Below are 12,653 nucleotides of genomic sequence, written 5' to 3'. Positions count from 1 at the left end.
TGAATGATTGTATGAGAGAGAGCATGTGCCAGTGAGAGCCTGTGTGTATGAATGATTGTATGAGAGAGAGCATGTGCCAGTAAGAGCCTGTGTGAATGAATGATTGTATGAGAGAGAGCGTGTGCCAGTGAGAGCCTGTGTGTATGAATGATTGTATGAGAGAGAGCATGTGACAGTGAGAGCCTGTGTGTATGAATGATTGTATGAGAGAGAGCGTGTGCCAGTGAGAGCCTGTGTGTATGAATGATTGTAGGAGAGAGAGCATGTGCCAGTGAGAGCCTGTGTGTATGAATGATTGTAGGAGAGAGAGCATGTGCCAGTGAGAGCCTGTGTGTTTGAATGATTGTATGAGAGAGAGCATGTGCCAGTGAGAGCCTGTGTGTATGAATGATTGTATGAGAGAGCCTGTGTGTGTATGAATGATTGTATGAGAGAGAGCGTGTGCCAGTGAGAGCCTGTGTGTATGAATGATTGTATGAGAGAGAGCGTGTGCCAGTGAGAGCCTGTGTGTATGAATGATTGTATGAGAGAGAGCATGTGACAGTGAGAGCCTGTGTGTATGAATGATTGTATGAGAGAGAGCATGTGACAGTGAGAGCCTGTGTGTATGAATGATTGTATGAGAGAGAGCGTGTGCCAGTGAGAGCCTGTGTGTATGAATGATTGTAGGAGAGAGAGCGTGTGCCAGTGAGAGCCTGTGTGTATGAATGATTGTAGGAGAGAGAGCATGTGCCAGTGAGAGCCTGTGTGTTTGAATGATTGTATGAGAGAGAGCATGTGCCAGTGAGAGCCTGTGTGTATGAATGATTGTATGAGAGAGCCTGTGTGTGTATGAATGATTGTATGAGAGAGAGCGTGTGCCAGTGAGAGCCTGTGTGTATGAATGATTGTATGAGAGAGAGCATGTGCCAGTGAGAGCCTGTGTGTATGAATGATTGTATGAGAGAGAGCATGTGACAGTGAGAGCCTGTGTGTATGAATGATTGTAGGAGAGAGAGCATGTGCCAGTGAGACCCTGTGTGTATGAATGATTGTAGGAGAGAGAGCATGTGCCAGTGAGAGCCTGTGTGTATGAATGATTGTATGAGAGAGAGCGTGTGCCAGTGAGAGCCTGTGTGTATGAATGATTGTATGAGAGAGAGCATGTGCCAGTGAGAGCCTGTGTGTATGAATGATTGTATGAGAGAGCCTGTGTGTGTATGAATGATTGTATGAGAGAGAGCGTGTGCCAGTGAGAGCCTGTGTGTATGAATGATTGTATGAGAGAGAGCATGTGCCAGTGAGAGCCTGTGTGTATGAATGATTGTATGAGAGAGAGCATGTGCCAGTGAGAGCCTGTGTGTGTGAGAAAGAGAAATGCATGTGAGAATGAGAACCTGACTGTGTGTTTGAGGGAAGAAGATGGAGAAAAAAGAAACAGAAAAAAAGACAATATTTATTTATTTATTTATTTATTTATTTATTTTTAGGTTTTTATATACCGGAAGTTCCTGTATACAATACATATCACTCCGGTTCACAATTAACAGAGAAAACTATCGCCAGGAAGGCGGTTTACATGGAACATACATGGAACATGGAACATATCGAATAAACTATAATAAAGTACAATCTAATTTAAAACAACTGAAATAAACTTAGGAAATAACTTGGTACATGTAACTGAAGCAAGATGAACATTACATTATTGCTGCAAGGCAAGGCTGGATGTTTGTTCTTATTGCTTTTAGCTCTCTGGGAAAGCTTGATGGAATAGCCAAGTTTTGAGTTTCGCCTTGAAAGTAATGTGGCATGGTTCAAGACGGAGGTCTGGTGGTAGTGAGTTCCAGAGAGACGGGCCCGCTGTGGATAGAGCACGTTTTCTCAGGGTAGATTTTGCAGGTTGTGTGATCATTCTATTCTGGTATGCCGTTCTGGTTGGTTTGTTAGAAGAGTGTAGTTGAAGCTGGAAAGTTAGGTTGAGTGGGGAGATGCTGTGAAGGGCCTTGTGAATCATCATGCAGGTCTTGAACTGAATCCTATATTTGATGGGAAGCCAGTGGAGATGTTGGAGGATCGGGGTGATATGGTCCCTTTTTTTGGCATTGGTAAGTATTCTTGCAGTGGCATTCAGTACCATCTGGCGTGGTTTGGTAGTGTATGCTGGAAGGCCTTGCAGGAGTGAATTACAGTAATCTAATTTAGTGAGAATGATGGCCTGGAGTACTGTGCGGAAGTCCCTGTAGAGTAGAAGGGGCTTTAGTTTCTTCAGCACTTGTAATTTAAAGAAGCATTCTTTTGTGGTGTTATTTATGAATTTGTTGAGGCTGAGTCTGTTGTCTAGTAGTACTCCCAGATCTCTGACTTGAGGTGCTGTGGAGTATCCTGAGGCGTCTGGAAGGTTGCTGGATGTTGGCGGGGCAGATTTATCTGGTGCTATTATGAGGATTTCCGTTTTTTTGGTGTTTAGAACGAGGTTGAGGCTGGTAAGAAGATCGTTGATGGATGAGAGGCATTTTTTCCAATGATCCATGGTTTTGTGTATGGTCTCTGTGATAGGTATGAGAATTTGTATGTCATCCGCGTATAGGAAATGGGTGAGTTTGAGGTTAGTAAGCAGATGACAGAGTGGGAGAAGGTAGATGTTGAAGAGGGTGGGGGAGAGTGATGATCCTTGTGGTACCCCCATCTTGGCTTGGATGGGGTGAGATTCCTTATTGTTTATCTTAACTTTGTATGATCTGTTCTCTAAGAAGGATTTAAACCAGTTAAAAGCTGCTCCAGTGATGCCGATATTTGTCAGTTGTTGTAGTAGGTTAGGGTGGTTCACGGTGTCGAAAGCTGAGGAAAGATCCAGGAGCGCGAGGAGACAAGGTTGGCCTTTTTCGAGATTGAAGATGATGGTGTCCGCTAGTGTGGCTAATAAGGATTCGGTGCTTTTTTTCTTTCGGAATCCATATTGATTATTGGTGAGGATATTGTTCTCTTCAAGGAATTCAGCAAGTTGTCTGTTGACAACTTTCTCCATAATTTTAGCTAGCATGGGGAGGTTAGCTATAGGTCTGTAGTTGGCCGGATTTGTGGTGGGAAGGTTGGGTTTTTTGAGGAGAGGTTTGAGCAGTGCTGACTTGAGTTGGTCTGGAACTTGGCCTTGGGCGAGGGAGCAGTTAATGATATTGGCAACTGGCTTGGCAATGATGTCATGGATTGAACTCAGCAGGTTTGATGGTATATGGTCTAAGGGGTGAGAGGACGGTTTTATCTTCTTTAGGATATTCGCTATTTCTAAGGTGGACGTGGGTTCAAGAGATTCAAGGACAGCTGTGTGTGTGATGGGTTGAAAAGCGGTTGATGTAGTTGATTGCTGGTTGTGGTTGTTTGCGAGGCTTGTGTGTGGCGTTAGTCCTTTGAGGGGGGCTATGAGTGCTGTGATTTTGTTGTCGAAAAAGTCGGCAAGTTCACTGGCTTTTTTTTGAGCTTGGTCATCTGGGATGTTTGGTCCGGGGGGTTTAGTGAGGGCTGAAACATAAGAGAAGAGGGCTCTTGAATCAAATGAGAAATGGTGTATCTTTTTGGAGAAAAATTCTCTTTTTGTTTTGTTGATTTCGTTTCTGTAGGTATTGAGGCATGACTTGTAGTTGAGGAGGGTTGTCGTAGATGGGCTTTGACGCCATTGGCTTTCTTACTTACCAACAATATAAAAGGAATTGGCAAAAAAATAAGAAAGGGAAGGTGAAAAAAAAGCCTGTGACCAACCGATTAGAAAACTAAGATCAGACAGCAAAGGCAAAAAAATAAATAAATTACTTTTTAGTGATTGGCACATGTAATCTTTGGGAATGTGCAAGAATAGTACTTTCTCTACGGATCTCACAATGTATGAGATCAGCATGGAGAAAGTGGAAGTCCACGGGGCCTGCACAGAGGAGGCAGCAGAATGGGCTTCAGTGTCAGTAGCAGGAATTGGCGCCTCCTCAATAGCCATGTGGCAGCAGTGACAGTGGCAGCAGAGGAATGAGAGAGGTTCCGAGATTGCTGGCAAAAGAGAGGGGGGTCTGCCTTTAGTGTGTGCATGTGAATGAATGGGACTCTGCCTGGGGGTGTATGTGTGTGAATGCATGGGTGCCTGCCTGGGGGTCTGTGTGTGTGAGAATGAATGTGTGCATGCCTGGGGGATGGGGAGGGAGTGTGTGAAAATGAATGGGAGCCAATAAAAGAAACCGACTGAGAGATGAAGTTTGTAACGCTTGCTTGGACTTGAAGTGTACGAAATACCAACCTTCAATTGAAGATTTAGCCAATGAAATTCAGCAACAAAAAAGTCACTAAGCAGGTAAGGTAAAGAATTATTTGTTTTTGCTTTATTAATAAATACAGTATATATATTAAAATTATAACTTTGTTATTGATTAGAGCTACAAATATCACAAAATTATGGATTTTTCTAGAAGTGACACACCACCCGAGTTATGCTCGGTTTTTTTATGAATTTTGACACACTGAGCTCAAAAGGTTGGCCATCACTGTCTTATATGCATGTGTAATCTGTCCTTTATTTTCATTTACCTTTTGCTGAATTCTTGTTTCATTACTGACTGTTAGCTTTAAGTTGGTAAATTGTTTTTCCTAATGCATTCTACATTTAAATTTATTATGTCACAAGGTACGGGAAAGTTACTAAGTATCAGTTTTTTCTTTCAAAAGTATCCCTTCCCCCCTTACGAGAGCAGAGAGCAAGTAAGTTTAGAAAGGCAATTAAGGGTTAACAACAGAAAGAAAGAGTGAGAGCGAGGGCTAGTGTAGGAATGCGGAACAGCGTTTCTCAAGAGAAAGTAAACAGAGGAGAGAACTGCATTCCTTTTAGCCCCTTCTGCAATCTGCATAAAATCTGCAATGTATATAACATCACAGTTCGATGTATATAGTCCCTGTATATAGTTCACCTCTCCCCCTGTTGCAGTTTATGATGTTTACTTACCCTTGCCTGTTCTATGTCAAACGCATCACAAGCGTAAGTTACTGTTATATTGTAAACCGATGTGATATCATTGATGAATGTCAGTATATAAAAACCAATAAATAAACAAACTCCATTCAATGAATTAATCCTTTAAGTTTAGAAACAGATTCGTGAAGAATTTAAAGATATTAAGAATAATAATAGCCTTAATTTAGCAAGAAAGTTTAATTTCATTTACAGTGAATAAAAAAATCTGTGTCTTGCCAGTACTGGAAGTGCGGAGTTGAAAAGTTTGGGTTTTTTTAAAGAAGTTTTGTTTGTTTTGAAATAGAGCATCATTATTGGAAGTTGTTTAAAAGGTGTGCGTATATGAATAAGACAGAGTTGTGAATGTGAATTATGGGAGAAAAGAAAGAGAATTGAGATTGTTTTGAAACAGAGCGTCATTATTGGAAGTTGTTTAAAAGGTGTACGTATGTGAATAAGACAGAGTTGTGAATGTGAATTATGGGAGAAAAGAAAGAGAATTGAGATTGTTTTGAAAGTACAGAGAGACATTGAAAAAGTTACAATTCCTATTCCTTGGCAAGCAATCACTTGTAGGGGTTGGTACATCTAAAGCAACCCCCCAAGCCTTTTTCTTGCAAATCCAAATTGATTTTATTAAATTGCATAGTAGAAATGATTCTCCAAGGTTAAAGAGTAAAATTTTCACTTTAATCATTACCTTAATTTTTTGCTGCTGTATGCCAGATTTTGATATTTTCCAGATTGACAGCCTTCCCGCCATGAGAGATGTGAAGATGAAAAATTTCTAGTTTATTTTCTTTTTAATTTTTAAACAGAATTCTGATTTTTGTTTTACACTGGATCGATCCAAACATTTTCCAAAACATTTTCGCCAGACATTTTCCAAACACTTTTTGGTTTAAATTTTTTTAGCTCAAAAACATGTGTTCATTGTTTGTCTTCTGTCTTTTGTGTTATGTGTACGTATTGATACCTGAAGAATGCTGTGAGTGAAATATATGTTTTTATGTAAATGTCTGGACATAAATGTTTGTGGTTCTGACTATTCATTGTTATCTAATAATAAAGTGGGAAACATTATATAGATTAGTGATAGTAGAGTTATAGGCATGATGAAATCTTCTCATTGATTAATTTGAATTTGAATCTCTCATATTAGGTTTTTTTTTATCCATAAAACACACATATCTCACTTAATAAAGAAGAGGCTATGCTTCGAGGTCAAAGAAATACACCATACTGAAAGAACTGAATACACCATTGATTTTCAGAAATCATCCCATCAAGCCTTTTCCATGCACTTGCCACAGAAGTCATGCCTTTGCCACAGAGGACATCCTGCACCCATCATTATATGAACTGTTGCTACTTTTTGCCTGATTTTCTCTTTGTGTTTGTTTTGCTCTAGATGTGTTTCCCTTGCTTAGATGAGAATGTATTACCCCTTTGCTCAAAGATTGCAATCAGTATTATCCTTTATTAGATGCATTTAGTTATGGTTACCTTTTGCTCAACCCACAGTAGCTGCTGGAATTAGGAATGGCTACTAGAGGATTGCAATCAGTAGTGCATGTAGTGAAAGCTTTGCAACAAACTGTTGATTTACTATTGTTTTATGTATAACCGACATGGCTTAGATTATATGCTTGCAGCACAGGATGGCTTATGCACTATTGTAAACAGTTCAGAGTATTTTGAGGGAAGATTAACAGTGCCGATGGGACACTCTCTTTTCCTGGTTCTCTATGCCTTGATAGTTTTCTTTTTTTTTAATGTTTCTGTGTCTCATGCCTTTGCTCATGCCTTAACTCTGACCAAGGATGCCTTTCATTATCTCTCAGAATACCGTTGTGCAAACCCAATATGTAGAGCCATGTGCTCCTAATCCAGAATCCCCTATGCAAACCCGGTGGTAAAAACAGTATGCTAAGGAAAGGACAGGTAAGATCTGGTGAGCCCACCACTAGGATGGGCAATGCTGGGCAACCTAAGACAGCCAGGTACGGGCCATTCGGGATGAAGAATTAGTAGCGCTAATTCTTCAAGAGGGGATTGAAGATAGTGGAACAGTTTTGCACAAGAGAAGGAATGTGTATTTGTTTTTAACAGGCTTTGCATGAGAGACGCAAGCAGTTTGTGTGGAGCCAGCTCAAGGCCTAGCGTACCAAGATAATGGTACTTTTACATCATTAGTTTAGGTAAAAGGTTTAGTCCAAATAAGGAAGTCATCCCAAAACAAAAACCAGACACTGTTAGCAAAATCTGTATATAAGAATGTAATGTGTAACTTGAAAACTGAGAAGGCTTTGATGCGTCACTGATGCGTCACTGTTAAGTCACTCCCAGGAAACGCTGTATCTTTCCTGAATTCTTCTTCTGCCTTTTACTTTGCTTTTCTATAATAAATAGTATTATTGAGAAATATAAAGACTGTGAGTGTTTTCTATAACAAACCAGCCTGCGCAGCGAAACCTCTGAGTGCCATAAGCCTCAGTTAGTAAATTGGGAACTTCTTGTGAGGTAAGAAAGGTAACAACTAGTAAAGTCCCTGCCCTGCTGGTAAGGCAGGTAATAACTAGATAGTCCCCGAGACAGCCGCCCTCGGGACTATAAACAACCCCCATGGATCCTTCCATCTCTGCTGCCCGGGTACATCTCATCCTATTCATCCATCCCCACCCCCATGGATCCTTCCATCTCTGCTGCCCAGGTACATCTCATCCTATTCATCCATCCCCACCCCCATGGATCCTTCCATCTCTGCAGCCCGGGTACATCTCATCCTATTCATCCATCCCCACCCCCATGGATCCTTCCATCTCTGCAGCCCGGATACATCTCATCTTATTCATCCATCCCCACACCCCCATGGATCCTTCCATCTCTGCTGCCCAGGTACATCTCATCCTATTCATCCATCCCCACCCCCATGGATCCTTCCATCTCTGCAGCCCGGGTACATCTCATTCTATTCATCCATCCCCCACCCTTGGATCCTTCCATCTCTGCTGCCCAGTTACATCTCATCCTATTCATCCATCCCCCATCCTTGGATCCTTCCATCTCTGCAGCCCGGATACATCTCATCCTATTCATCCATCCCCACCCCCAAGGATCCTTCCATCTCTGCAGCCCGGGTACATCTCATCCTATTCATCCATCCCCCACCCCCATGGATCCTTCCATCTCTGCAGCCCGGGTACATCTCATCCTATTCATCCATCCCCACCCCCATGGATCCTTCCATCTCTGCAGCCCGGGTACATCTCATCCTATTCATACATCCTCCACCCTTGGATCCTTCCATCTCTGCTGCCCGGGTATATCTCATCCTATTCATCCATCCTACACCCTGTGGGAAATTATTTCAAGTAGGAAGTTATGCAGAAATGCAGAAACTGGTCACAAAGGAACAAGAAAATCCCTCTAATGGGGACATTAATAACTCTGATACTGTAGAGTTGATTACCAGTGCTTTAGAACCTGAAAAGACTGACGAGCTGAAGAGTCAACTGATAAGAGGAATGGAGCTAGCAAGGAAGAGGGACGGTGGGAGATGTGCAAGTCTGACTGTGCCTTTCCTACACAAATACATTGCTCTGTTTATGAGGCCCCCTCATAACAGTTGCTGTCTTACTTGGATAAGGTGGGCAGTGGTAAGAGGATTTTGGTTTGAGTAGCTCGGGTACAAGGTGCTAGTATGTTATGTTAGTAACATTAAAGCTGCGTCCTGTTTCCCACTTTGAAGTCTACTCTGGTCATTCATTCTGTGTGGTAGGCAGGGTCACTAAGGCTGCCGATGTTATGATGGATGTAGCCTCCACTGAAAAGCTGGCATTTGATTCGATTTCAGTATTAGAGAGATCATAACTGGCTCATGATCTGACATAGTATACTGTATCAATCGAGGCTGATTGTATTTTTCTAAACAGAGAAGTAGAAATTAGAAGACAATCAGTCTGAGAATATGGATTGTGTACTTTCCAGTAAAATGTGAAACCTAATTCAGTAGGATGTAAAATTTGCCACACGAGGTCATGTGGCATGGAGGAGGGGCAGGACAAGCTTCTATAGTGCTCCAGGTCCCCACCTCCCAGATGTATAATTTTCAGCAAAATGTTAACTTTGATTTTAGGTTTTTGGACTATACCTGTTAAACGAACATCCCGGGAGCGTGTTAAGATCCCGGGCTGTGAGAATAACCTTTTTTTATGGCATCTAAAACAGCAGCGTAAGGGCCTGGAGAGAAGTAAACCTGCCAAGGCTAAAACAGCCATGGCTGAGAGTGCCGCCGTCAGTAGAGAAGCACGACCCAAAGGCAACTGATGTAGCTACAGTGGTAGTAGCAGCCCTCGAAATAAAATCTGAAAAAAATCTATGAGAAATTCCATGAAATTAATGTTTATTGGCAGCTTCTCAACAAAGAGTTCAGGAAGTGGAAACACATGTCTCAGGGCGCACATGAAGCACAACTCGGGGCCTTACAACGGAGCATGAAAAACAGGCGGTAAAAATAGGGGATTTAGAAGCTCATTCCAGGGGAGGAAATCTCTGGTTTATTGGCTTCCCTGAGACACTTCACGATGTAGACCTGGCAGACTTACTCAAGACATGGTTACCGTGTGTTTTGGCCTAGTATTTTATTACATACAAGTATCAATTGTGTGTGTGTATGATATGATTTTGATTTTATTATATTAAGATCATAACCTACACTGAACGTTCAAAGCTAGGAAGAGGTGCCTTTTCAGCACTGATCTCCATTTGAAGCTTTTTTTATACTCAGTATATAGCTCCTGTTTGGATTAGTTGGTGCATTATTAGTTGAGGTTTCTGCCTAAAGAATTTATCACACACAGTACATGTGCATTATTTCTCCCCCGTGTGGATCATGTGATGCCTTTTCAATGCTGATCTCCCAAGGAAGTTTTTACCACACTCAGTACATGAAAATGGTTTCTCTCCCTTGTGGCTGATTTGGTGCCTTTCAAGTAAAGATTTCTGCCCAAAGCTTTTATCACACTCAGTACATTGGTATGATTTCTCTCCCTTGTGAAACCTTTGATGAGTTTTCAGTTCTCCTCTCCAACGGAAGCTTTTATCACACTCAGTACATGTATATGGTTTCTCTCCCATGTGGATTATTTGGTGCCTTTTCAGATCTGAACTCCGACGGAAATTTTTAACACATTCTGTACATGTATATGGTTTCTCTCCCGTGTGGATTATCTGATGTGTTCTCAGATCTGAACTCCTACGGAAGTTTTTATCACACTCAGTACATGTATATGGTTTCTCCCCTGTGTGGATTACTTGGTGCCTTTTCAGATGATATTTCTTCCTGAAGCTTTTATCACACTTGGTACAAGTAAAGGGTTTCTCTCCCGTGTGAATTAATTGGTGCTTTTTCAGGTTAGCTTTCCGTCCAAAACGTTTATCACACTCAGTACATGTGTATGTTTTCTCTCCTGTGTGGACTGTTTGATGTGTTCTCAGATCTGATCGCCAACGGAAGCTTTTATCACACTCAGTACATATGATTGGTTTCTTTCCTGTGTGGATTATTTGGTGCTTTTTCAGATGATATTTTGTCCTGAAGCTTTTATCACACTTGGTACAAGTAAAGGGTTTCTCTCCCGTGTGGATTATTTGGTGCATTTTCAGGTTAGATTTTTGTACGAAGCTTTTATCACACTCAGTACATGTGTATGTTTTGTCTCCTGTGTGGAGTCTTCGATGTTTTCTCAGATCTGATCTCCAACGAAAGCTTTTATCACACTCAGTACACGTGTATGCTTTCTCTCCTGTGTGGACTGTTTGGTGTGTTCTCAGATCTGAACTCCAATGGAAGCTTTTATCACACTCACTACATGTGTATGGTTTTTCTCGCTCTACTGTGTGGATTATTTGATGCCTTTTCAGATGAGATTTTGTCCCAAAGCTTTTATCACACTCATTGCATGTAAATGGATTCTCTTCCAAGTGCGTTATTTGATGCATTTTCAGGGTAGATTTTGTTCTGAATCTTTTATCACATGTTGTACACGTAAAGGGTTTTTCTCCAGTGTGGATTATTTGGTGAATTTTCAGGTTTGATTTCTGCCTGAAACTTTTATCACACTCAGTACATTTGTATATTTTGTTTCCCGTGTGGAGTCTTTGATGGTTGCTCAGTGCTGATCTCCAACGAAAACTTTTATCACACTCAGTACATACAAATGGTTTGCCTCCCATGTGAATCTTTTTCTGCTTTTTCTGTTCACATTTACCAATGATGTTCTTATCACACTCAGCATGTTTAAATAATTTTCTTCCCATGTGACTCTTTTGGTAGTTTTTCAGTTGTGATGGACAAATGAAGTTTTTATTGCATTCACTAGAAGGAAATAGTTTCTCTCTTTTATGATTCTTCTGGTGAGCTTTTAATATTACTTTACTTATAAAACTTTTTCCACATTCGCTGCATGAAAAGGGTTTTTCTTCAGGATGCACTCTCAGGAGTTGTGTGAGATGTTGCTTCTGCCTGAAGCTTTCCTCACATTTAGTCCGATGCAAGGCTCTCTCTGCACTGTGAACACTCAGGTGTTTTGTAAGAGATTCCTTCAGTCTGAAGATTTTCCTACATTCAGTACACTGAAATGGTCTTTCTCCCATGTGAGTTCTCTGGTGTATTTCCAGATATTTTTCCTGAAGGAAGCTTATTCCACATTCAGGACAGGGGAATGATTTATCTTGGCTGGTGTGGAATTTCTGGTGCACTGCGAGCTGCTGTTCCTGATAGAAGATCTTCCCACAGTCTGTACAAGTATATGGTCTCTCTCCTCCATGCAGTCTCTGGTATGAATTTAGAGATCCCTGATCCACGTAGCAGCTCCCACATTCATTACACTCATACCCTTCTCCTGTTTGCTGAGTTTTCTGTTGCTCCATAGTGTGAGGGATATCACCTGTACTTTGCTCACAGGGAGTCCCATTCTTAGTGGAGTCTCCTGTTGCGTTTTTTGGACTCTCCTCTGGTTTACATTGAGTCCAGCTGTTTTTCCCCCAATCACACACGGGCAGGTATCCCTTCTCTCTTCCTCCGACAGAGTTTCACTCGCTTCCCAGTGCTCCTCCTCAGGATGCGTCTCCTTATGTCTTCTCTTGGACTCGTCGATCTCTGGATAAGAAAATAAAGGACAGAGATTACTTGATGTGAGGGAGAGTCTCAGTGACAAAGGTCAGGTTTTTCCCAATACTAACACACCTCACAGGGAACAGGGGTGTAAGAGCAGCCATGTCACCTCCTCTCTGTAGCATTCCAGCTCAGCTAGTCCGCTGATTCTCAAACTTTTGTATGACCCAGAATTAGTCAAATTGCGGCCTGGTTTAGCTTAAATGGTAATTATCGCCAGGGCTTACTTTGTGTGTGTGGAGGGGGGGGGGGGGGGGGGGGATCAGCCTGGAATGCAATTCTGCCATTTCTTTTCGTGCATAAGAGGCAGAGCATCCAGGGTGTTCTGTTCCAGCCCCTCCCCTTCCGGCAGCCTGCAGGCGAGAGGAGAGGAGAGGGTGAGCCTGAGGCAGGAAGAGCGCAGAACAACCACTTTGTACCCTAACCTAGCCCCTTCCTCCCTACAAGCAACAGGAGGAGACGGGGCGTTTGTGAAGAGGATGCTCCAGAGCCAAAAAAAAACACAGACAC

At 41.9% G+C, this 12,653-nt stretch overlaps 1 protein-coding gene across 1 annotated transcript; it reads right to left on the bottom strand.

The window, feature by feature from the left end:
• Window positions 1-9,381: 9,381 nt before the first annotated feature.
• On the bottom strand, window positions 9,382-12,016 carry LOC115085873 (gastrula zinc finger protein XlCGF58.1-like). The gene has a single exon (XM_029592405.1). The coding sequence runs from the start codon at window positions 11,897-11,899 to the stop codon at window positions 9,839-9,841; it is 2,061 nt and encodes a 686-aa protein (XP_029448265.1). The 5' UTR covers window positions 11,900-12,016; the 3' UTR covers window positions 9,382-9,838.
• Window positions 12,017-12,653: the final 637 nt, after the last annotated feature.

Source organism: Rhinatrema bivittatum, chromosome 2, assembly GCF_901001135.1.
Source record: "Rhinatrema bivittatum chromosome 2, aRhiBiv1.1, whole genome shotgun sequence".
In the NCBI taxonomy this organism is placed as follows: domain Eukaryota; kingdom Metazoa; phylum Chordata; class Amphibia; order Gymnophiona; family Rhinatrematidae; genus Rhinatrema; species Rhinatrema bivittatum.
The sequence above is the reverse complement of the archived record's forward strand: the minus strand, read 5'-3'. Positions and strand labels throughout refer to the sequence as shown.